Here is a 24,247-nt window from a genome sequence, read left to right on the forward strand (position 1 = left end):
CTAATCAGCAAGCTGTCGTGAGTTGAAAGAGGAACAGCTTGTCTATACGTGCGTGGTTGTGGAAGGGAGAAATAGTATTGGATAGACACGGGCCTAATGGTCTTACATTGAGCTCTCTATTTATACAGATTGGACTTTTTTCTTAACAAAAACTGGACTGATGTGATTTATCGTCAGAGGGCCAGGTGCACCCCGCCGCCGCGCTATCTATTCCCATAAAAGTGATTTTAAAACAACGCAGGAATCCTGTGGCCCCTTCTAAACTGTCAGATGTCTCCCAACAATGGCAGTTGAGAATTCGATTCACTCTCTTTCATTACTTTTGGCTCATCAGCTGCGTTCTGTTCAGTGCTTCCACTATCCCCGAATTTTCGGGGATTTCCTAAAAAATCTCGTAAAAATGGAGCGACAAAAACTCTTGGGCCTAGAAGCGTCGATGCTTTAAATCCGGCCCTGGGAATGAGCCCTTGGGCTACACATTAGACTCTCAAATCAAACGAATTGAAGCTATATTGTAAGTCCAAAATATCACCATTGAAAGTCAAAAGGTAAAATATTTCTTTATAAGCGAATTTGGGGTGGCGGGGAGGTAATAATGGACGAGGGAGAGAGGGGAACAACAGTAAAGACTTCACTTTGGACCATCCAATCATAGAGGTTAGAATTTGTTGCAAACTATGATTTTCAACAATCCGGAACTAACGATAAAGGCTAACAAAAATATTAAATTAAATACTATTTTAAAAAGAATATTACGCTTACAAAAAAAGAACTAAAGCCAGGGATACTTGTATTGCGTAACTTCCGGTACTGATGGTAAAAGTAGTCAAAATAACATTATTCCAAGTCAAAACAGTCAACCATCATCAGTCAGAAGAGGGGCAGTATTTCTATATAAGCGAGGCTGGTGTGTCAAGAGGTAGTATTGGACTGGTACAGGCCCAAGGGCCCCACTTTGGGTACTCCACACATAGAGATTTAAATTCTTTGCAAGACTCTGATTTTCAACAATTATAGACTAACAATAAAGACTACCAAACATAAAATACTGTTTAATAAAATGAAATTAAGATTACAAAAAAGACAAATCTAAAAAAATACGGGAGGCATCTTGTGGGTATTCCTGCACTGATCGAAAAGGCGGTCGAAATACCCATATCTAGAAATTAGACAGAAATATAAGTAGTTCGATAATATTGGAAGACGAACAGGTCATAAAAGTTATTTATAAGGTTATGTATTAAATTTAATTCGAGTTGTGCTACCACTTGCAATACAGAAAACTTTGCATGGATAAAAAAATATCAACGATTGCAAGTAGCACTTATTAAAAAAATGAGAGGCAATTAAGAGACATGCGAGGTAAAGAGTTCTAATAAAAATAAACAGGGAAGAGACTGGATGAAAAAATACAAAAAAGGAAATCAAGGCACAAGAGAGGCAGAATATGATACCAAGGCGTGACTAAACAAAAGGATTACCAAGAATATTAATTATGTCCCCACAATAAACAAAGGATGTCTCTTTAGATTAGAGTTGATAGTTTAATGATGATGATGAAAATTAAGGCAAGTTCAGTCATCCAGAGGAAGCAAGGCTCTAAAAGTGGAAGTATAGAAATAATTTCGACGTTTTAAGATGCTAATGATATTTATAATAATAAGATAGAAGATAAAAGTAAGATATAAATATGAAAGTAATATAAATTTATTTTGAAGTAAATAAAGATATCTACTTTAATTTAAATAAAGCAAATACTTTTTAAGCATATAAATAAATATAAGGCTATAAAAATACAATACAAACAATTTACACGTTAGAAAAATATAAACAAACAATTTATAGACTATTCGAATCTAATCTTTCATGCCAATTCCAAATAATTAGGTTTAATAAATTTTTTAATTTATACTTATGTAGCCCACCAAAACTTATTAGTCTAAGAGGAGTGAGGTAATTTGAAAAAGAGGAAAAATGCTCATGAGATGCAATATTGTCAAAACTATACCCTCATATTTGCCAGGTTTAAAAATTTGAAGACGGGGAGGGGTTCTTTTAAATTTGCCATCAAAAAATGAAATTTTCTAAGTTCCTTGAGCAGGATAGCTCCTGGTGAATGTTTTTTCTTTTTTGATTTGCATTTCCATCAAACCAGGGTATGTTGGAAATGGGGAGAGGTCCTATTTGGACTTTTGAGTTTTGTATTTTAAGTTCCGAGCCTTGTTTTCACCAAAGACGTTGCAATTTGGCAAATCAAAAACGACATATTGATGTTACGCTTCTATTCCAGGTTGATACTGAAATTCTTTGAAGCGTTCCTAGAAAATATTCATAAAAAAGAAAAAGAATTTTTTATCAAGTCACCACGTTAGCGTTTTCTGTTAAAGAACGATTTGTCTTCCATGAATTATTATTATAAATTATTTTCCTGGCTGTAGGTCATTTCACTGAAAACGGTCAAAATATTCAAAATGTGTGCTGCCAAATGGGAAGTAAATCAGGCAACCCTAAGAGCAACTGTCCCAAATTATGTAAAGGACTTATTATTCACGAATAAATTTTAGCAGAAAAAGGTGTGCATATCACACCTTCGTGAAACTGGAATCATGCAGAGAATGATATTTTTTTTATGATCATAGGCACTCATCGAGCGCAGAATAACGCTTTCTCCCCCCTCTCCTGCCTCAACTGCCAACATTTTTGTAGAAAGTTAAGCGTATTGAACCTTGTTTAAACCAGAGCCCTTCCAGGATTTCGAAGCTGTTGGCCAAGAACACTACAAATATAAAAATGTATAAAGATAACAATAATTGGCATCACTAAAAACGTCTATCAACCCTTATAGGCACCAAAGTGTATTTACACCAGAAATCCATTCAAAAGTACACATAATAGGTTCAATGCAAATATTTGTGACTTGTACTTGCAGCTTTCGGCTACGACACCATTATGCAGGTTCATAGCCCCATTTTTTCACTTCTAGTATCTCTCCCAATTAGGAAAACCGAAATGGAAAACGCCTTCATCGCTGATATCCAAACTGCAGAAAAACATATTAATCTGACACACTCACCTTCATTAACAAGCCCATGTCGCTTTAAGACGACTTCCTTTGTTTTCCAATAGCAATCTAGAATTTGACCAATAAACTTGATTTTGATAGATGACGATCGTAGAGCAGAATCTAGTTTCACGTTTATTCCAACTGTTGTTGTAGTTGTGCTGTCTGGATGTTCAATAGGAGGATAAACTACGAGATCGTCATCAACTGCCTATAAGGTAGTTTATATTAAAGCTATGTCTTCATTAAGAAGCCTAGATTTTTTTTTTCTTTTCTATGCTTTGATTTTCTTTTCATAGCATTTTTATCTTTTTTTTCACCAAGATTCACCACCATTTATTACTGGAGGTAATACTACTGGCTTTGACCACTATTAAAAAAAACAAACAAAAAAACAAAAATTTTCAACTGAAAGTAGGGAGCAACATTAAAACTTATAACGAACAGAAATTATTACGTAAATTAGGGAGTTGTCCCCTCCTCAGTACCTCACTCTTTACGCTGAAGTTTAACTTTTTGATCCAATTATTTAACAATGAGTTAAAATACACAAGGACTGGTTAATTGAGATTATAAGCTTTTTACAAATTCAAAGAACACTTTATTGTAAAGAGTGGGGTACTGAGCAGGGGTGAACTCCCTCATTTACGTAATAATTTCTGTTCATTTTAATTTTAAATTTTGCTTGTTACTCTCAATTAAAAAAAAACTTTTTTTTTAATTTAATTTCTGATAGTTCTTTAATTAATACTGGGAAATGCAGCTCCCCCTCTCATGGAAATTTCCCTTCCCCCACGAAAATTCCTTCATGAAAAGATCCTCCCACGAAAACATCACCAACATAAATCCCCCCCCCCCGAAAAAAAACCGTTATACTTTACAATAGCCAATACGCTATGTAATCAATGGGCAAAGTTCATAACTTTCAGTCATTTCCTCCAGGGGCTGTGGGGGGTCAAGTCGTCCTCAATGACATCGTTATTATATATTTCAATCATGCTAGAGAAAAGGGCTATCCCAAATTTTTGATCGTAAAATTTTGCGTAAATGGGGAGGGGCTGGGAGGGAGGATAGCTGCCCTCCCGTATTTTTGGTCACTTAAAAAGGACACTAGAATTTTCTATTTCCGATCAAACGAGCCCTCTCTCGATCTGCTGGGATCACTGGTTTGATACGATCACCCCTGAGGAAAAAAAGCAAAAAAAAACAAAACAAACAAATAAACAAGCATGATCTTGCTTCTGGAAAAAACTCAAAATTCTACATTTTTGTACATAGAAGCTTTCAACCTCTACAGTAGGGTTCTCTGTTTTTCTGAAGCTAATTGTTTTATTTTTATTAAAATCGATTGCTTCCTTTAGGGTTTTTCCCCCCTTTTTCAAATTAGGTAAATTTTCTCAGACTCGTAACTTTTGTTGAGTAACATTAAACTTCATGAATTTCATATATTTTAAATAAGAATCAAAATACAATTCTTTCGGTGTATCTACTATTATCAAGATTCTGTTTCTTACAGTTTCGGCTACTATTGAGCCGTATTGCTCCTTACTTACAGTTTGTTTTCACGAGCTGTTAGATACTATTCAAGCGTTAACACCATGGATGGTTAGACCTTATAACAAGGAAGTCAAAGCGAAACAGCCCCCTTCCTCTGGACCCGTCTTTGATATATTCGTAATTAAAAAGTTAGATTTTCTAAGGGTGTTTTTAACTTGTTTTGAAATAACAAAGTTTTAAAGCAATACCAAATTTTTATCAGTGTTGCCACGCTGAACCATTAAAATAAATAAGTAAAACTAATTAGTGTAGTTTGAAACCTTTTTTCCGAAAAAAACTTTTTGAATAACTTTTTTGACAACTTTGGCTCGTAAAGAAAACTACACCAAGCATAAAGAAAACTACGCCAAATAGCACATGTTTGATGCTATTTGTTTTTTTCTTATTTTGCTGGGTTTTACACATGTTTTTGTCAGTTTTTTTTCCGGCTTCCGTTCTTACCATAAACATCATCTTTATATGTTGGTATTTTTGATTAGAAACTGCAATTCTTAGTTTTACTAATTTTTAAGATACATAAATTGTGTAAGTTTCCACTTATTCAAACAATAAAATTTCATTATCACTGTCCTTGGAATCTTAACAACTATCCTTCTGAGGGAGGTATTCTACCTAGATTATATGTTGGCTATATCAAGAAAAGGTTCTACACACGATTGAAAGTTAGTGACTACACCAGGTGAAATGTTAATACATTATATCTCACCCACCGCAATATACTGTACAAGGAAATACTACAGGAAAACAGTCAAACACGTATTTGGAATGGATAAATGGATCGTAAAGCATGATTTCTTATTGCGTTTACAATATTTAAACTGTTGTTTTTTGGGGTTTTGGGGGTGGGGAGGTACCTAGGATAGGTCAGGTTACGTATTTAATATATGCTATGATTTACCCAAAAATATATACCCGGGTATATTCTGGAAAAATATACCCGACAAATGTCATGCTGTTTATCATCGTGTTGTCATTATGAATGAAAAAAAAACATTTCCTAAAACGGATTAATTAAAAAAAATTAAAAGCAATTTTGAAATTAATATAATAAGAAATTTAAACATAAAATACCCAAACCAAAACACGACCACAAATTACTATTAAAGAATAAAATAAACACAACAAACCCAGAAATTAAGTAAACACGCATAGCAAAAACATCCCCCCGGTCCGGGCCGTTAATAGCCAAACTGTTTTGTTTTTTTTTTGGGGGGGGAGGCATGGAGTTCACCGACTGGCTGATAATTTAGACCAACTGTTTTAACCACTAAGTAACAAAATGCCCATTTCTAATACGAAACTTGGGATCACAATTAAGCCCAAAGAATCATGTAATCGGAAGAAGAATAGCTGATTAGTTCTTTTTCCCATAAGAAGCGTATGAACAACGACATGGTGACCTAGTGAAGAATGGAGCAATATATTAGGAGAAAAGTGATAACATGATTTATATACAAAAAGAGCTCAGAAGTGAAGAATCGGCAAATTTAAATTAGAATACACAGCCAAAACCTTCAGTTAAAAATTCAAACGTCTTGGTTTGGAATCCAGCCCGACTTTCAGTAATTCGTCGAGTTGCAGCTCGTCTGTAACGTCAGTCTTGCAGCACATCATGAAAAGGTGACGTCCAAATGGTCATCGTCCATTGTTGTGCGTAAACGTATCATGACCAGTTTCAGTTTCCTAAAACTTCTTTCTGCTGTGGCCACAGTTGGTAGTGCTGTTGCAAATCACTGGTAAACTGACCAGAGAGTCAGAAATATCAATTTGACAGTGGTAATTTCAAGGAATAGTCCCTCAAAGACGGTATGGCTTTGTTGCTTTCAACCCCAGTCCTGGCCAAAAAGTGTTTGAAAGCCTTTAGTTCTAACAATTAGTTCCACGGGATCTAAGCCTTTTCCAGTAAACATCTTCATGAGTGCGGAAAGGCATTCATAGCTGTCATCCATTTTGCCCAGTAAAATTTGGTATGCTGGCCGCAGAAAAGATGAGTTGTCGTAGATTTCGACATCCCGGCCGGTCACTAGGGCTCTAAGGACACGGCAAAGCTCCTTAGCATAGCACAATTTCCAGTCATCTATCGGGTTGGCTCCAGAATTACAAATGCCTCTGAATAACGAGCAGGCGGACGCCCAGGACAGTGTTTAAGTTAGAAGTCGTCATTGACTATTGAACCAAATTTTTCTGCTTTGGGGGTTAATTTGTTTCAGCACGAAGATACAGCGAAGAATTTGGAACTGGAATCCTTGGTCTTTGATTAAATTATTTGAGCAAGACTTTGGACTTATATTATTTTTTAGCTGAAAGAGCAACGCTATCTATGAACAAATTCTACACGATCAGCTTTACTGTGTTCCATGTTCTTCATTTAACCGAATGAAAAATCCTGGTGCCATCCGTAAAATCAGAACATGTGTTGGTAAAACCGTTGCATTAAGCGACCAAGATTGAGATTTTGGTAGACATCATGTCATTATTTTCATGTTCTTTATTTAACCGAATAGAGAATAGTGGCACCGTCCGTAAAATCACTGCACGAGTTGGTATAACCGCTAGATTGAGATTGAAGTTTTGGTAGACATCATATCATGTTTTTCATGTTCTTTATTCAACTGAACGAAAAATTTTGACTCCATCCGTAAATTCACAACACAATTCGGTAAAACTGCTACATTTACTAATCTAGATTGAGATTTGATTAAATTTTGATATCCGTATTTTCATGTTCTTTAACCGAATGGGAAATGTGGCACCAACCGTAAAATCACAGCACGACTCAGTGAAACCACTGCATTTACCGACCAAGATAGGTCTTTCGGTATATGTCATGTCAGTATCAGTATACTTACCAATAAAATGTTTCTATGTATGCAATGGGCAAATTTCCAAACTTACAGCACTTTCATAGCGAGGTATCTGGAAATTTTTTTAACTAAAAAAAAAAAAGAAAGATAAAAAAAACCCATTATAAAGGAAATAACATTTTTTATTTAATTGTTTTTTTAAATTATTTTTTTTAAATGACCGTTTTCGCAAATATTAAATACTTTTATTAGGTTTCTTTTATTGACATCGTTATTTACTTACCATTCATTAATTTGAAGAATTTTTTTTTTTTTTTTTTTTTTTGCTGCAACCAGATCATATAGAAAACAAATTTGTGGAAAACTTGTTTGGGGTCACTCATTCATAATTAGAACTTATATTTTTCCTTATTATGGGTCAAAATCTATTGGCAGGCAGCCAACAATGGGACAACAAACATTTTTTCCCAAGTTTTTTCCGTATACTGCTTTTTTCCCTTTGGTTTCCTTATAATTACTATATAGTCCCAAATTTCCAGGTGCGGGCCATGGCCCCCCTGCCCCCCTTGCCGGTGCCCATGGCCTCGTTAAGCCAAAAATGAGTAGAAATGAATTCAAATGATTTTCCAAGCGTAAAACTACCATAAACCACCATAAATAAATGAATTGAACCCAAAACGAACAGAACTAACAATAAATGTGCTATTCAAACTCAAAATAGCAACAATTAGCATGAGTAGGGCTGACAACCGCCACACCTCCTCAAGACCAGAAAGTAATTTGCACTTTACTGAAAACAAAATACATTTTAAATGTTTTCACTTTTTTGACTTCAACAAATAAAGACGTATTAAGATTACTACTACTACTACTAACAACTCATCGCAGCACCATGCCGCCTGAGCCCAACACAGCTACGCATGCTCCTCCTCCACCCCAATCGATTCAAAGCCTCCCTTTTTACACCCACCCACGAAGTTCCCATTTCCTTTAAATCTTTTTTTATGACGTCCTCCCACCCCAGACGAGGACGATCTGCTTTCCGTTTAGCCCTAGATGGTTGGCCGAAAAGAACAATCTTCGGCAATCTGTCATCCTTCATCCGCACAACATGCCCTAACCACCTCAACCTTTCTTTCATTATAGACCTAGAAAGCGGTATTGAACCACATTTTTCGTATAGCCTATTGTTTAAAATACGGTCAGTCAGCCGGGTACCCAGAACAATCCTTAAGCAATTTCTCTGGAAAACATCTAGCAAATCTTCATCCGCTTTTCGGAGCGTCCATGCTTCAGAGCCATATATGACCACTGTCATCACTGTAGCTTCTAAGATTCTAATCTTGGTTTGCAGACTTATCTTCCTATTCTTCCAGACTTTTTTTAACTGTGAAAAAACACCCTGCGCCATGGCTATTCTATTTTTAACATCTTCACTGCTCCCACCATCTTTACTAATAATACTACCAAGGTAAGTGAAGCTGCCCACCTGATCAATCTTTTCATTACCCAACGTCACCTTTTCATCTTCACTTATTCCTAGCCTTAGTGACTTAGTCCTCCTAACATTAATTTTCAAACCAATACTAGCACCCTGAACTCGCAAAACCTCTAAATCTTCATTCATTTTGCTCACACTTTCATCTAGGATGCTTAAATCATCAGCATAATCCAAGTCCAGGAGACTTTTTCCTCCCCATTTGATTCCGTGGTCTCCCATTGCCTTTCCTGTGCTCCTTAAAACAAAGTCCATCAAAATAATCCATATAAAGGGGGATAGAACACAATCCTGCTTAACTCCTGATTTAATAAAAACCCAGCTGCTAACCTCATTTCCTACCTTAACCGCAGCACTGTTATTCTCGTACATAGCACTAATCACTTTAATGTATTTGTCTGGTATACCATACAAGGATAAAACCTTTACTAAAGCTCCTCTATCAACAGAATCGAACGCTTGCTCATCAAACAGTTCGTGGTAACGAACTGTAAGTAAAGAGCGACCTGGCTCAGTGGTAACCGAAACTCTAGAAAACGGGTTTTTGATACCAATAGATATATCAAAAGAATCATATTTCAATGCTGATTTCAAATATATAATTTTCATCAAGTTTAGTGCTACCCATAAAAAGCTACGCGCCTGAGAAAATTTGACTGATTTTTAAAAAAAGGGGGAAACACCCCCTAAAAGTTATAGAACCTTAATGAAAATCACACCATCATATTCAGCGTATCAGAGAACCCTACTGTGGAGGTTTCAAGCTCATATCTACAAAAATTTGGATCTTTGCATTTTTTACCAAAAGAAAGATCACGGATGCGTTTGTATTTGTTTGTTTTTTTTTGTTTTTTTTTCCCAGGGGTAATTGTATTGACCCAGTGGTCCTAGAATATCGTGGAAGGGCTCATTCGAACGGAAATTAAAAGTTCTACTGCTCTTTTTAAGTGACCAATTAAAATGGAGGGCAACTAGGCCCCCTCCCACGCTTATTTTTTTCCCAAAGTCATCCGATCAAAATTTTGAGATAGCCATTTTGTTCAGCATGGTCGAAAATATGATAAATATGTCTTTTAGGATGACTTAATCCCCCGAAGTTCCCAGAGGGAGGGCTAAAAGTTATGAACTTTACCCAATGTTAACATATTGTATTGGTTCTTGGGAAGTATACAGAAGTTTTCTGGTGGTTCTTTTTCTGGTTGTGGGTGGTAAGGGTGGGTCGGTGGTTATGTTGGAGGATCTATTAATGAAGGAAGTTTTCATGGGGGAAGGGAAATTGCCATGAAGGGGGCGCCGTACTTGCAAGCATTATTTATTGGTTTTTGGGAAGTATACAACCATTTTCAGGAAGGATTTTTTCTGGAGGGGGGGCTAGCGGAGGGAGTGACTCTGGAGAATATTTCCGTGGAGGATGTTTCTTTGGGGTAAGGGACATTTCTATGAAGGGGGCACCGGATTTCCAAGCATTATTTAAAAAACGATCAGAAATTAAATAAAAAAAAACCAAGTTTTTTCAACTGAAATGTAAGTAGGAAAATTATAACTTAAAACGAACAGAAATTATAACGTATGTGAGGGGGTTCTACCCCAAGTACAAAACACGCTCTATAATCTACAGTTTTTTTTAGTGCTTTCAAAATATAGCTATATTATAATTAAAATGACATTTTGATTAAGGGGTTTGTGAATCAAAATTGTTTTTTAACTTTTAACGTAAAGAGCGTGGTTTTGACTAAGGGGAGAACCCCTTCATATACGTAATAACATATACGCAATAAAAAAAAACAATAAAAAAATAAGCGATACGGCTCAATAGTAATCGAAACTTTTAAAAACGGAATTTTGATGTCAATAAATGTATCAAAAGAATGTGTCTATAATGCTGATTCTAGATATATAAATTTTATTAAGTTTAGTGTTACTCATCAAAGGCTACGAGCCTGAGAAAATTTACTTGATTTTTTAAAGAGCGGGGAAACATCCCCTACAAGTGAAAGAATTTTAATGAAAATCACACCGTCAGATTCAGCGTATCAGAAAACCCTATTACATAGGTTTCAAGCTCATATCTGCAAAAATCTGCAACTTTGTATTTTTTGCCAGAAGAAAAATATACGAATATAGAAGTTAGTTACGTAAGTTAATTTGTAAAGACATTCATTTAGCAAAAGAAAAGTAAAATTTTTATGCAAATAAAAGCTGCATTAACTAAAAAACGATCAGAAATTAAATAAAAAAAACAAGTTTTTAAAACTGAAAGTAAGGAGCGACATTAAAACTTAAAACGAACAGAAATTATTCTGTATATGAAAAGGGCGTTCCCCTCCTCAACGCTTTACTCTTTACGATAAAGTTTGACTTTCTCACAAATTTATTTTTTAAAACAATAAAAACCTTTAGCTTAAAGAGCGCGGCGTTGAGGAGGGGACAGCTCCTTTCATATACGGAATAATTTCTGTTCGTTTTAAGTTTTAATGTCGCTCCTTACTTTCAGTTTAAAAAACTTGTTTTTTTTTATTTAATAATCTATAAAACTGAGGACCAAAGGTGTTTGACAACTTAGGCACTTCTCAATTATTAACCTAAGAGTGAAAATTTGGTCAACACATCCTCTACCTTTTCTAAAACCGCACTGCTCTTCTCTTAAAACTTTGTCTACGGCATCTCTCAGTCTAAAAAGTATCATATTACTAAGCAGTTTGCTACCTACAGAGACCAGACTAATGCCTCGATAATTACCACACTCACTCTTATCACCTTTCTTATACAGTGTTACAATTAAGGTTTTCCTAAAATTGTTAAGAACTTCCCCTTTTTCAAAAATAATATTCATAATTTTCAATAACTTATTTCTAACCTCAGAGCCACCATATTTAAGAAACTCATTTACCACCCTATCAGCACCTGGAGCCTTATTATTTTTTAATCCCTTTAGTACTGTTGCTAATTCCCCTTCACAAAATAAATCTTCCTTCACATCCAAGGTATCACAAACGTTCTCATTTTCCTCTATATTTTTTCCTGCAACACTATCTCGGTTAAGAAAATTATCAAAATGTTCGGCCCATCTCGCTTTAGATTTTTCCTTATCGCTAATTGCCACCCCATTCCTATCTTTAACTGGGACAAGTCCTGATTGACTACTACCTCTCAATTTGTTAACGTGCCATTACAATATTTTACTATTATGCCGTCTAGCTGCATCTTCTAAATCCTCGACAATTTTATCCATGGCTTCCACTTCACACCTCCTTAGTTCATATTTCAATGCTTTCTCCACTTTCTTTACATTTCTTTTGTTTTCATGTGATCTATCACTCAGATAATTCTTGTACATCTCCTTTCTATTAAACATAAAGCTTTTTCACTAATATTCTTAGCTGCAGTTCTAGCTTTCTTCCCTAATACACCTTCAGCAACTTCACAAATTATTTTTCCAAATTTGTTCCAACCATCTTCCTCATTATCAAATTTTAAACTCTCAAGTTTGGTATTCAACTGTTCCTGGAAAGTTTCTTTCAAATTCTCATCCTGGAGTCTACCAACATCATAACTTCCCCGGAGGTAATTACCCTTCCAATATTTCAGCTTTAAATTAACCCTTGACACTACTAGATGGTGATCTTTGCTTTTAACATCATAAATAGCACTCTTATATACCCTAGTATCTTGTATCGATCCTGCCAGTCTTTGGTTTACTATAACATAATCAATAAGGTTTACTGTCTTACCATCACGTGAATATCATGTTAGCTTATGAGCCATTTTATGACCAAACACCGTATTGGTTATAACTAGATTGTTATACCTACAAAATTGCAAAAGTCTGTATCCATTACTGTTTTCTTTTCCTACACCAAATTTACCTAAGCTGGGATACCATCTATCCTTATTTCTACCAACCTGGGCGTTAAAATCTCCCATCAATAACATCATATATCTGCCTGGGACCCTGTCTATTTGCTCCTGTAACTGTAAGTAAAATTAATCTGAGTCACTAGTATCTCAGTCAGTCGGTTCTACATGGACATATACTATTTTAAATGATACCCTGAACTTTTTAGTCATAAAATGAGCAATTAGTATTCTATTATTAATACCTTCCCAGCCTAAACAAGACTTAGCAGCTTCCTTATTCATCATGAGCCCTACTCCTTGCCTATGTACCCCATCCTTCCTGCCTGAGTAAACAAATTCTATATCACCTAATTTCATGCTTCCTACCCCTGGGATATGAGTTTCTGAAACTCTTAATAAATCCAGTTCGAATCGTTTTAATTCGTCAGTCAAAATGTCGATACGATAGTAATTTTTTAATGTCGTAACATTCCAATTTTCATGTTTCAAATCATTGAAATTATCTCCGCCTTAGGAAAAGCAATGATCCCGGATACCAGTGCAGGACGGGGATCACATATCTTCTCAAGTCTACACCGAAGTGCTTAAGCCGGCTTAGAACCGGACAGCAAGAAGTCCCTGAGACCTCGAAGAATGGAGGTTTTGTGCAATCCTGGGCCCACCTTGGTCACAACATGGTTTTCAGCGCTTGGCGATGCTCTATCAACAAGAGTTGAAATCCTGCGCAGACAATCTCAAGCCTATTACCTCCGACTCATTATATATTCATGCCTACAAATATTATGCTACTACGGGGAGGCAACCCGTAATAGATAAATCAGCTAGGAAGAGGTTTTTCAGCCCAAAGACGCCCATCAAAACATACCAATCCCAGAAGAATTATCCATTAGTCAGAATCCCGTGCGAATGCTGTGTCGTTTACTAGGCTATAATTTCCTCGAGGGGCTATATTAAGATTATAAGGAATATATATCAGAATATGTATATCAAACTGAAAATACAGGTTTTTTTTAAAGTAAAATGCAAATTATTTTCTGGTCTGAAGAAGACATGTGTGTTGTCAGCCATAATGTTGTCAAAGTACTCCTTTTACTTTTTGCTCGTTTTGAGTTTGATAAGGCTATCTATTGTAATTTCTGTTAGTTTTGGGTTTCATTTATTTGTTAATGGTGATTTGTGGTAGTTTTACACTTAAAAGATAAGAAAACGAAATCGTAGAATTTGACAACGCTATGTCCGTAAAAACTTAAACAGTTTAGAATGTGTTGGTTCCCAAAGCCAACTATCCTTTCAAAGGATAGCCAAACCTTCTTAAACTTTTTGGTGCCATATGTTTTGGCTTAATTTCGATGATTGTTCGCCTATATTTTTTTTTCTTATTCAATTTTTTTTTAATTTGGAATCCGCTATTGCCAAAAATTGCAGAAGTTCATATGGAAGTCTTTCAAACAGTTCGTGGTAACGAACTGTAAGTAAGGAGCGACCCGGCTCAATGGTAACCAAAACTCTAAAAAATGGAATTTTGATAGCAATAGATACATCAAAAGAATCAGATATCAATGCTGATTTCAAATATATAAGTTTCATCAAGTTTAGTCTTACTAATCAAAAGTTACGCGCCTGAGAAAATTTGGCTGATTTTCGAAAAAAGGGAGAAAGACCCCCTAAAAGTTCTAGAACCTTAACGAAAATTACATCATCATATTCAGCGTATAAGAGAACCTTACTGTAGAGGTTTCAAGCACCTATCTACAAAAATGCGGAATTTCGCATATTTTGCCAGAAGAAAAATCACGGATGCGTATTTATTTGTTTGTTTGTTTTTTTTTTCCCCAGGGGTGATCGTATCGACCCAGTTGTCCTAGAATATCGTGGGAGGGCTCATTAGAACGAAAATTAAAAGTTCGAGTGCCCTTTTTAAGTGACCACCAAAAATGGAGGGCAACTAGGCCCCCTCCCACGCTCATTTTTTTCCCAAAGTCACCCGATCAGAATTTTGAGATAACCATTTTGTTCAGCATGGTCGAAAATATGATAACTATGTCTTTTAGGAGGACTTAATCCGCCGAAGTCCCCAGGGGGAGGGCTGAAAGTTATGAACTTTACCCAATGTTAACATATAGTATTTGTTATTGGGAAGTATACAGACGTTTTCAGGGTGAGATTTTTTCTGGTAGGTGGAGGGGGGGGGTCAGGGGTTATATGGGAGGATCTTTCCATGAAGGAAGTTTTCATGGGGGAAGGGACATTGCTATGAAGGGGGCGCCAGATTTTCCATCATTATTAAAGAAAAAGATCAGAAATCAAATTAAAAAAAGTTTTTCAACTGAAAGTAAGGAGCAACATCAAAACTTAAAACGAACAGAAAATATTACGTATATGATTGGGTTCACCCCCTAGTCAATACCTCGCTCTTTAAGCCACAGATTTTTTAGTACTTTCATAAGAGCTATTTATTCTAATTAACGGCCTTTGTGATTAAGCGGTCATTTTTAAAGAATTGGAACAAAATTCGAACTTTAGCTTAAACAGCAAGGTGTTGACTAGGGGGCGAACCCCTAATATACGTATTAAAATTTCTGAATATAAGAGTTCGTTACGTAAGTTACGTATATTTATTACTAATAAAAACGTTCTTAAATAAAATTAAACAAGTTTCGAGAAAGCCATTTAACCAAATAAAAGTAAAATTAATATGCACATTTTTTTATAATTATTCATGTACAGTGAGCCAATATCAAAACCTCAGCGCCTCGCTCTTTACGCTAAAGTTTGACTATCTTACAACTCTATTTTTTTTAAACAATGAAAAACTTTAGCGTAAAGAGCGAGGCGTTGAGCGAGGCCCCTTTCATATACGGAATAATTTCTGTTCGTTTTAAGTTTTAACGTCGTTCCTTACTTTCAGTTAAAAAACTTGTTTTTTTAATATAATTCAACAAAAATTGAAGAAGTTCATGTGGGAGCCTTTTCAACACAATTGGATTTGTGTTTTTTCTAAGTTTTTAAGACACTTCTGGTGTGTAAATTCCTCTTTTTCCTGTTCCTTAGCACTTTTCAACAAAACTATAAAAAAACTCAAATAAAAGTTTCAAATTTGGAAACCTTATTTTCCACAGGGGGGAGGGTATTTTCCACGAGGGTATTTTCCAAGGAGGGGGTATTTTCCGCGGGGGTTATTTTCCGTTGGGGGAGGGGGTATTTTTCGTGGCGGAGGGCTTTTCCGGGGGGTTAAACCCCCCCCCCCCCATTCACTATATTCATTTGTGTTATTTTACTGTGTTCATGGCCGTATATTTGGCTTTAAAATACACTTATTTGTCTATCTATCTGATATTCAGAATAATTGTACCAAACACATTTTGCATGCAGACCCACTATGCTTACCCCCCCCCCCTAATGCACAAATCTATAGCGCAATTTTATTTTTAAAGTAACGAAGAAACTAAAAAAAAAAAAACCGGTGTGTTCTCGAATTTTACACAGCGTAAACTTGAGTGAGTGGCGCAAAATACACAAGTACCAAAATTCCATTCCCCTACGGAAATTAAAAAAATAAAACTCAAAATAAAAAAAATAAAAGCCTTATTTTCCACGGGAGGGTATTTTTTTTGGGGGGGGGGAGGGGGGGTATTTTCCGGGGTGGGGGTGGTATTTTCCACGGGGATATTTTCCGGGGGGGGGGTAATTTCAGAGGGGTTATTTTCCGAGGGGGGGGTATTTTCCACGGGGGGGGGGCTATTTTCCAGGAGTATTTTCCGGGGGATATCTTCCGCGGAGGGTATTTTCCGGGGGGGGGGTATTTTTCGGGGGGGGGGGTATTTTCCGGAGGGGGGGGTATTTTTCTGGGGGGGGTATTTTTCGTGGAGGGTATTTTCCCCGGGGGTATTTTCCGGGAGGGTATTTTCCACTGGGGGTATTTTCTGCGGGGGGGGGGTATATTTTCCGGGGGTTATTTTGCGTGGGGGGTATTTTGCGCGGGGGTATTTTCCATGGGGGGTATTCTCCGGGAGGGTATTTTCCACAGGGGGTACTTTCCGTGGGGGGGGGTATTTTCCAGGGGGTTATTTTCTGCGGGTTATTTTCCGCGGAGGTATTTTCCACGGGGGGATTTTCCGGTTGGGATTTTCCGAGGGGGTATTCTCCGGGGGGTGGGGGGTAAACGCACGCCACCGGGGCTAGGTGCCCTCCAATCTCTTTTGACTCTTAAAAAGTGAACTAGAACTTTCAATTTCCAATCAAATGAGCCCTCTTTGAAGTTTATGCGAACATCCATTCCATAAGAACCATATATGCCCCCAGGCCATAATTTACAATGCCTGCCCCTGGGCTCTGGGGGTTATGTTGACACCGGAGTTTTTGTTTTATGATCTTTCAACTATTTTTAACAAAATAGCTATCTCAAAATTTTTATCGGATGCATTTTGGAAAAAAGAGCGTTGGAGGTCTGGTTACCCTCCCAATCTTTTAACGTTAAAAAGTGAACTAGAACGTTCAATTTCCAATCAATTGAGCCCTCTGATGCTTATAAGAGCATTCCCTTCCTAAGAACCATATATGCCCCCAGGGTATAGCTTATAACCCTTGCAATGAAGACTGTGGGGGGAGTGTCCTTCTCAAAGATATAATTACCAGAACTTTCAACTACGTTGAACAAAATGGCTATCTCAAAATTTTGATTGGATATGTTTGGGGAAACGGTGGGCTTGGAAGGGGTGTTAGATGCCTTCCAATCACTTTCGACTATTAAAAGGCACTAGCTCTTTAAATTTCCAATCGAATGAGCCCTTTTTGAAGTTTCTACGACAACGTTTTCTATAAAAAAAAACGTATATGGCCCCAGGGCATAACTTACAACCCTTTTCCTGAGGGCTTTGGGAGGGGGTTGGTTGTCTTCCTCAAACACCTAATTTCCAAAATTTTTAACTACGTTGAACAAAATGGCTATCTAAAAATTTGGATTGGATGTGTTTGGGGGAAGGGTGGGCGTGGGAGGGGGGTTAGTTACCGTCGAATAGCTTTCGACTATTAAAAAGGGCACTAGTCCTTTGAATTTCCAATCGAATGAACCCTTTTAGAAGATTCTACGACAAAGCCTTCTGTAAAAAGTTTATATACCCCCAGGGCATAACTTACAACCCTTGCCCTGAGGGCTTTGGAGGGAGTTTCCACCTCAAAAACATAATTTCAATCTTGAAATCAACTATGTAGAACAAAATGGCTATCTCAAAATTTTGATTGGAGGTGTTTGGGGAAATCGTGGGCTTGGAAGGGGTGTTAGTTGCCTTCCAATCACTTTTGACCCTTAAAAAGGGTACTAGAACTCTCGATTTCCAATCGAGTGAGTCCCCTTTGAAGTTTATACGACGACCCCTTTCATATGAAGTGCTTCTGGGAAAAAAATAATAATAATAAATAAATAAATAATGAAACATCGGAGCCGTCTGGCCTTTACTATAGGCAACGCTATAACGTTGCCTCTGATTACAGCAGTGAAAAGGAAAATAAAATTACAGTGAAATAAAATCTTGAACCGATGAGCTTTAAACAATTAATATAATTATATATCACCTGTTCAGTTTGATTTTATTAGTTTTTTTCGAGACTGTTCAAGACACATATAGTTTTCAGTAAAGCGCCAATGACGCAGTAGGTTTTATACTTTTACAGCTAGGGAAGAAAGCAGTCCGCAAACTCTTCTTTTTAGTCATTTTTATTCATTTTAAGCTTGATCTGCATATTCAGTTTAGTTTTTACCCGTTTTTATATTTATTTATTCATTTATATTAGTACCTGTTGTATGTTTGTTTGCTATGATTGTTTATTTAATTTACGCTCGTTTTGGGTTTCATTTATACTTCACTAGCAAAAGAATTTTGTTTCTTTTAAGCTTGATTTGCATATTGAATTTAAGCTTTACTCGTTTTAAGATTTATTTGTTCATTTATATTAGTATCTATTTCATGTTTTTTTGCTATGACTGTTTATTTAATTTCTGCTCGTTTTGGGTGCCATGGATGGCCAGGTGTCAGCTCCCCTATATTTTAGAATAAAACATTGTTAATATTTTTGTTGGGGAATCAGGCCACGAAGAGAGATCAGGAGTCAGCTCCCATAATTCTTGGAATAAAATATAGTTAATAAGTTGTTTTCTTTGGAGGGGTGGGGGGTCGGGCCATGGAGGGAGGGCCAAGGGTATTCTCCCATGATTTTTTGAATAATATATCGCTTAATAAGTTCTTGTTTGTTTTTTTGTTTGTTTTTTTTGGGGGGGGGGGGCATGAAGGGAGGGTTACGGGTCAACATCGTTAATAAGGTGCTTTTTTGAGAGGATCAGGCCATGGAGGAAGAGCCAGGGGCCAGCTCTCATGATTTTTGAAATAAAATATGATTAATACATTTTTTTTTATTAGAGTGGGGGGCTCATGCTATGGAGGAAGCGCTAAGGTTCAGCTCCCACGATTTTTGGAATAAAATATCGTTAATAATTTGTTTTTTCCGGGGGGGGGGCATGGAGGGAGTGCCAGGGGTCAGCACCCATGAATTTCGGAATAACATGTCACTGATAATTTTTTTTTGGGGGGGGGGATAGGGCGATGGAAGAAGGGCCAGTGGTGAAAGAAAATATTGTTAGTAAGTTTTTTGGGGGGGAGGGGCATGGAGAGAGGGCCAGGGGATCAGCTCCTATGATTTCTCAAATAAAGAATCGTTAATAAGTTGTTTTCTTTGGGGGATTGAGTGACGGAGGGAGGGCCAGTGGTGAGCTCCCGTGATTTTTGGAATAAAATATAATTAATAAGTTTTTTTTTTTTGGGGGGGGGGGGGTCAGGCTATTGTAGGAGGGCCAGGGGCAGCTATCCTATTTTTTTAATATCCCTTAATTTTTGGAATAAAACATCGTTAATAAGTACTTTGGTTTTTTGGCGGGAGGGTCGGGTCATGGAGGGAGGAACAGTGGTCAGCTCCTTTAATTTTTGGAATGAAACAGTTACCTTGTTTAAAGCTCCAGTTGACAAGGGCTAAGAGAAAGCTGAGTGGAGGATTAACTAGGATGCAGCTTAAATGAAACCTTTCGCTCACCAACATTGCTAGAAGTATGATTTAGGGGACGATAATTTAAACCAAGTCCCCAACGGATTGATAATTACCATTGTTAAATTGATGAGATCCCAATATATTTGAGATTGAAAATGTGGAACCTTGTTAGGGCCAGGGGCCAGCTCCCATGATTTTTGGGATCAATATCGTTAATAAGTTGTTTTTTGGGGAGGGGGGGGGGAGATTTCAACGAGGTGTGAGGGCTCAATTCACCTAGCTGTTGTGTCAAAGTTGGCACTTATGCTCAACACTCATAAACTAAAATATCAGAACGATTCGAATTGTAAAGTCAGTGTTTAAATGTGATGCACAAACTAGCCTTGATACTACATTGCGTAGATCCATTTGTGTTTTAATTTGGAGAATTAATCACACCTTTCACGATGTTTTAATACTTACATTCATTCCGTTGACCTTCCAATGAATCAATCCAGGTGGAAAAGCCCTTTCGAGTGTGCAATTTAGTGTCAACGATGTCATGTTACCAAGTCGAACTGGAACGCCAGTGATCACAGGCCCATTTAGGGGGAAAACTGGAAGATTAAAAAAATATATATACATATGCCGTTTTGCCCCTAATAGTTCCTCATATAGTTAAAAGTGGCGTAGTTGATGTAGTGCAAGGAGTTTAGGTTCGGTTATCAATACCATTGATCCTTTGCTACAGGGTTAGATCCCCTTGTGATGTAATATACTGTAAAGGGTTTGCTAATTCAGCCCCTTAGAAACTGATTTGCATTTTTATTTCATCGTGGATGCATTGTAGTCCATTAGGGGCTTGAAATTCCAACACTTTTAGGCAGATTTGAAACAGGATATTTTCAGCCCTTCACTGTTGCTTCCCCTAAGAAGAAGGCAAGGCTTATATGTTCCACTCCCCCTCCCTATAAAACGAAACAATAGTAAAAAAAAGAGAAAAACGAGGATTATACAAGCCAGTGAAACATATGGACTAAAATGCAAATATTTCGGTAAAGACCTCCGCTTTAACGTCCTCAGTTCAAAATAATAACATCAAAATTACTAATAAAAATCCATTGATACTAAAAAAAAAAAAAAAAAAAAAAATTCAAACCTTGAAACGAAGCGCAACTAAAAATTGAAGACCCTCTCCATGTAACGGTGAAAGTTACCCTTTCACCGTTACATGGAGAGGGTCTTCAAATTTTAGCTGCGCTTCGTTTCAAGGTTTGTAATTTTTTTTTTTTTTTTTTTTTTTTTTTTTTTTTTTATAGTATCCATGGATTTTTATTAGTAATTTTAATTTTATTATTCTGCACTGAGGACAGTCAAGTAGGGTTCTTGACCAAAATATTGCATTTTAGTTCATATTTTTCACTGGCTTGTATTATCCTCGTTTTTCTCTTTTTTTTTACTATTGTTTTGTTTTATCATGATTAGCCAGTTTGGTCTCAGAAATTATTAACTCCCCCTCCCCTTCCCCCGCCCAAAATAAGAAATGCTCCCTGAAAGTTTGAAGTTGATCTTCTTACCCGTCACCAAGATAGTTAAGATACGCTATTTTGATAACCTAGCAACACATAGTGTCGTTCGATTTACCAATCCGTTTAACTCTTAGTAGATTCTAGGTTCCATAGTTTCATCTCTATCCCACAAACGCCTCCTGAGCTATTGCTAAATATTTTATTTTGATAACCAGGATGCCCATAGTTTCTTTTTTAGCCCCTTACCCCTCCCCAAGCACAAAATTTGCAAGCACCCTTGTCTCGCATCCCCATCCTTTTCTCAACAACATCTCAAAGTTTAAACTTCATCCCCTAAGCCGTTCACGAAAGATATGTTATTTCGATGGACTGGATGAACGTAGTGTCTTTTGATTTAAATCTCCCCCTCCCCGAGTGAAAATTGAGGCTGACTTTGTCCCCCTTCAAAACTCCCTGAAAGTTTTAACTTGGTGTCCCAAGGAACCACAAGAACTTACAGTGCAAAAGCGTTTCAGTGGGTTAAAGCAAAAATAATTTAACCCCTCTCCCCTCCCCTAACATAAAATTTGAAGTTCCCTTGCCAAGACCTCTTCCTTTTCCAAACAGTTCCTGAAAGTTTCAGCCTCATCTCCCAAGCTGTTTATGAAAGATATGATAATTCGAATATCTGGACACATATAGTGTCTTTTGATCGACCTCCGCCCCCCCCCAAGTCAAAATTTTAGATCAATTTGATTTCCCTTCCCAACGTTGGTTGAAAGCTTCAACTTGATCCTTCAACCCATTCCGGAGACGTTGCATGTAATTTGAAAACTACGGTGTGCACAGTGTCTTCTGATTTACTCAGCTAAACGTGTTATTGCTATAGCGTGCCCTTGGAAAACTCTGGGAATCTTGGCCTAGCAAATAACCCCTAAGAACTTTTCTAATAGAACTCATCTGTGAATAGTGGTTAATTTACATAACATAGGGTCATTGCCTTTTAGCAATGAATTTTTAGATGTTTCAGAACAAAATTATTATCTTAAAATTTGGACCCAACTTCATAGGGCTTACGGGGGTACCGGGCAGCTGAAAAGGACACGCAAGGGAGGCTAAGTTTTCTCAAATAACTAAGGGCCCTTAAGAAGGGTATTCAAACTTCCAGTTTCAAAATAGAACGAGCCCCTTCCCAAGTTTCTATATCAACCACTTCGTTGAAAGTGGCGAGGGAAAAGGTTTTTGGTCATTTCCTGGGCCATTTTGGGGAAACCAATATCTCTATTTCTATTTTTCTTTCTGCAATCCGAGGATTTAAGGATACAAGTTTCAAGATGATCAGAAAAATGATTTTTAGCCTTATTTGGGCCCCTTTTTGGGGAGACGTCCCCCAGAACATTTTCTTTGTCCGCTTGATTTATGGCTGTAAGTTTCAAACTGATCAAGGATGAACAGGTGTTTGTCACATTTTTTGTGCCCCTTGCTACCATTTCACAACGAAGCATTTAATCCTTTTGACCCAGAGAACGGTCCCTGAAAGCTCGGAGCCATTCACTCACTAAACATCAAACAAGTCCCCCTCTTCCGTAAAAAACGATATGTATAAATTTGGTAATTCGGATTATTTACGACCCTTACTCCCGGGGGTTACGGGAATTGTTTCATAGATCTTCCTTCACTTTTCAAGTTGTTGAGTTTTTTTTCTTTTCTGTATTAATTCGTGCAACTTTACCATGGTTTAACACCCTTTTAAAATGTTTTGCTCATCTCCCTTGAACAGTTTCATTATTGCTAATTGAGGCGCTGTTCGTGTCTTAGCTGGGACAACTCCAGACTGACTACTTCCTCTCAATTTCTTAACATGCCAACACGATGTCTTACTATTATGCCTTCTGGCTGCACATTCCAAATCCCAGGACTTCTATCCATGACCTTCATTTCACATTTCATGTTGCACATTTTAATGCCCTCTTTTCTTCACTTATTTTCCTTTTATTCTCATAAGAATCGTCATTTAGAAACATCATGCGCAAACACCTTCTCTCTTTTAACAAACTTAAAGCGTTTTTGCTAGTAATCCTAGCTGGGTCTCTAACTCCCCTCCTTAAGACATCTTCTGCTACTTCGCAAACCATTTTCCCCAAATTTTACCGCCCATTTTCTAGATTGTCAAATTTTAAAGTGCCTTATAATCTAGCTCAAAATCTAAACTGTAATTTGTACCCCTTGAAACAGTATTGGGAATTTCTTTTTATTGCTATTGTTGGGGTTAAGACAAATGAAAACTCCACCAGCTGGCACGCTTCGAAATGTTTTTTTTTTCACCAAGGCACTACGTATAGGAGTTGTCGTAGAAACTTCGGACAGAGCTCATTCGATTGGAAATTGAAAGTTCTAGTGCCCTTTTAAAGAGTCAAAAGTAGTTAGAGGGTAACCAGCCTCCCTACCACGCCCATCAGTTCCTCAACAAACGCATCCAATCTAACCTTTGAGGTAGCCAAATGTATTAATTTGGAACTTCCAGGAAATGATGATGGGGATGATTAATTGACCGAAAAGACAATATTTGCACGCTATTACTACTACTACTACTACTACCGCAGCTACTACTACTACTACTATTACTACTGCTGCAACCACTACAACTACTGCTTCTGTAGCTAGTACTACCAAGGCTGAGAATATTAAAGTGAAAATTTGAGGAAATGTTAAGGGGAAAGTTGAAATAAATCAAAACACACTGTGTGCATACAGATTGTCAAAAGGGCGTATCAGCAGTATCTTTGGAACTGCTTACTGTATCAAACTGAAACTACCAGGGCAACACGAGGGGGTAGTGTGCATACTATTACTGCTATTAATATTGTTGTTACTAATATTATTTCTGCTACCAATACATTACTACTACTGCAGCTAGTTCTCCTACTACTACCACTACAACTACTAT

General features: G+C 37.1%; 1 protein-coding gene across 6 annotated transcripts in view; it reads right to left on the minus strand.

Moving 5' to 3' along the window:
- Positions 1–1,039: 1,039 nt before the first annotated feature.
- The window catches only part of LOC148951628 (uncharacterized), a 97,179-nt gene continuing 73,971 nt past the window's right edge, over positions 1,040–24,247 (minus strand). For all 6 annotated transcript variants that reach the window (XM_089090388.1, XM_089090390.1, XM_089090389.1 and 3 more), the window contains exons 5-7: positions 20,276–20,409; positions 3,074–3,272; positions 1,040–1,159 (exon numbers count right to left, since the gene is read on the minus strand). In XM_089090388.1, the coding sequence (XP_088946514.1) occupies positions 1,053–1,159; positions 3,074–3,272; positions 20,276–20,409 (440 nt within the window). In that variant the 3' untranslated portion in view covers positions 1,040–1,052. The remainder of the gene's footprint in view (positions 1,160–3,073; positions 3,273–20,275; positions 20,410–24,247) is intronic.

This window comes from Artemia sp. Qi Xiang Cuo, chromosome 6 (assembly GCF_049724085.1).
Source record: "Artemia sp. Qi Xiang Cuo chromosome 6, ASM4972408v1, whole genome shotgun sequence".
Lineage (NCBI taxonomy): Eukaryota > Metazoa > Arthropoda > Branchiopoda > Anostraca > Artemiidae > Artemia > Artemia sp. Qi Xiang Cuo.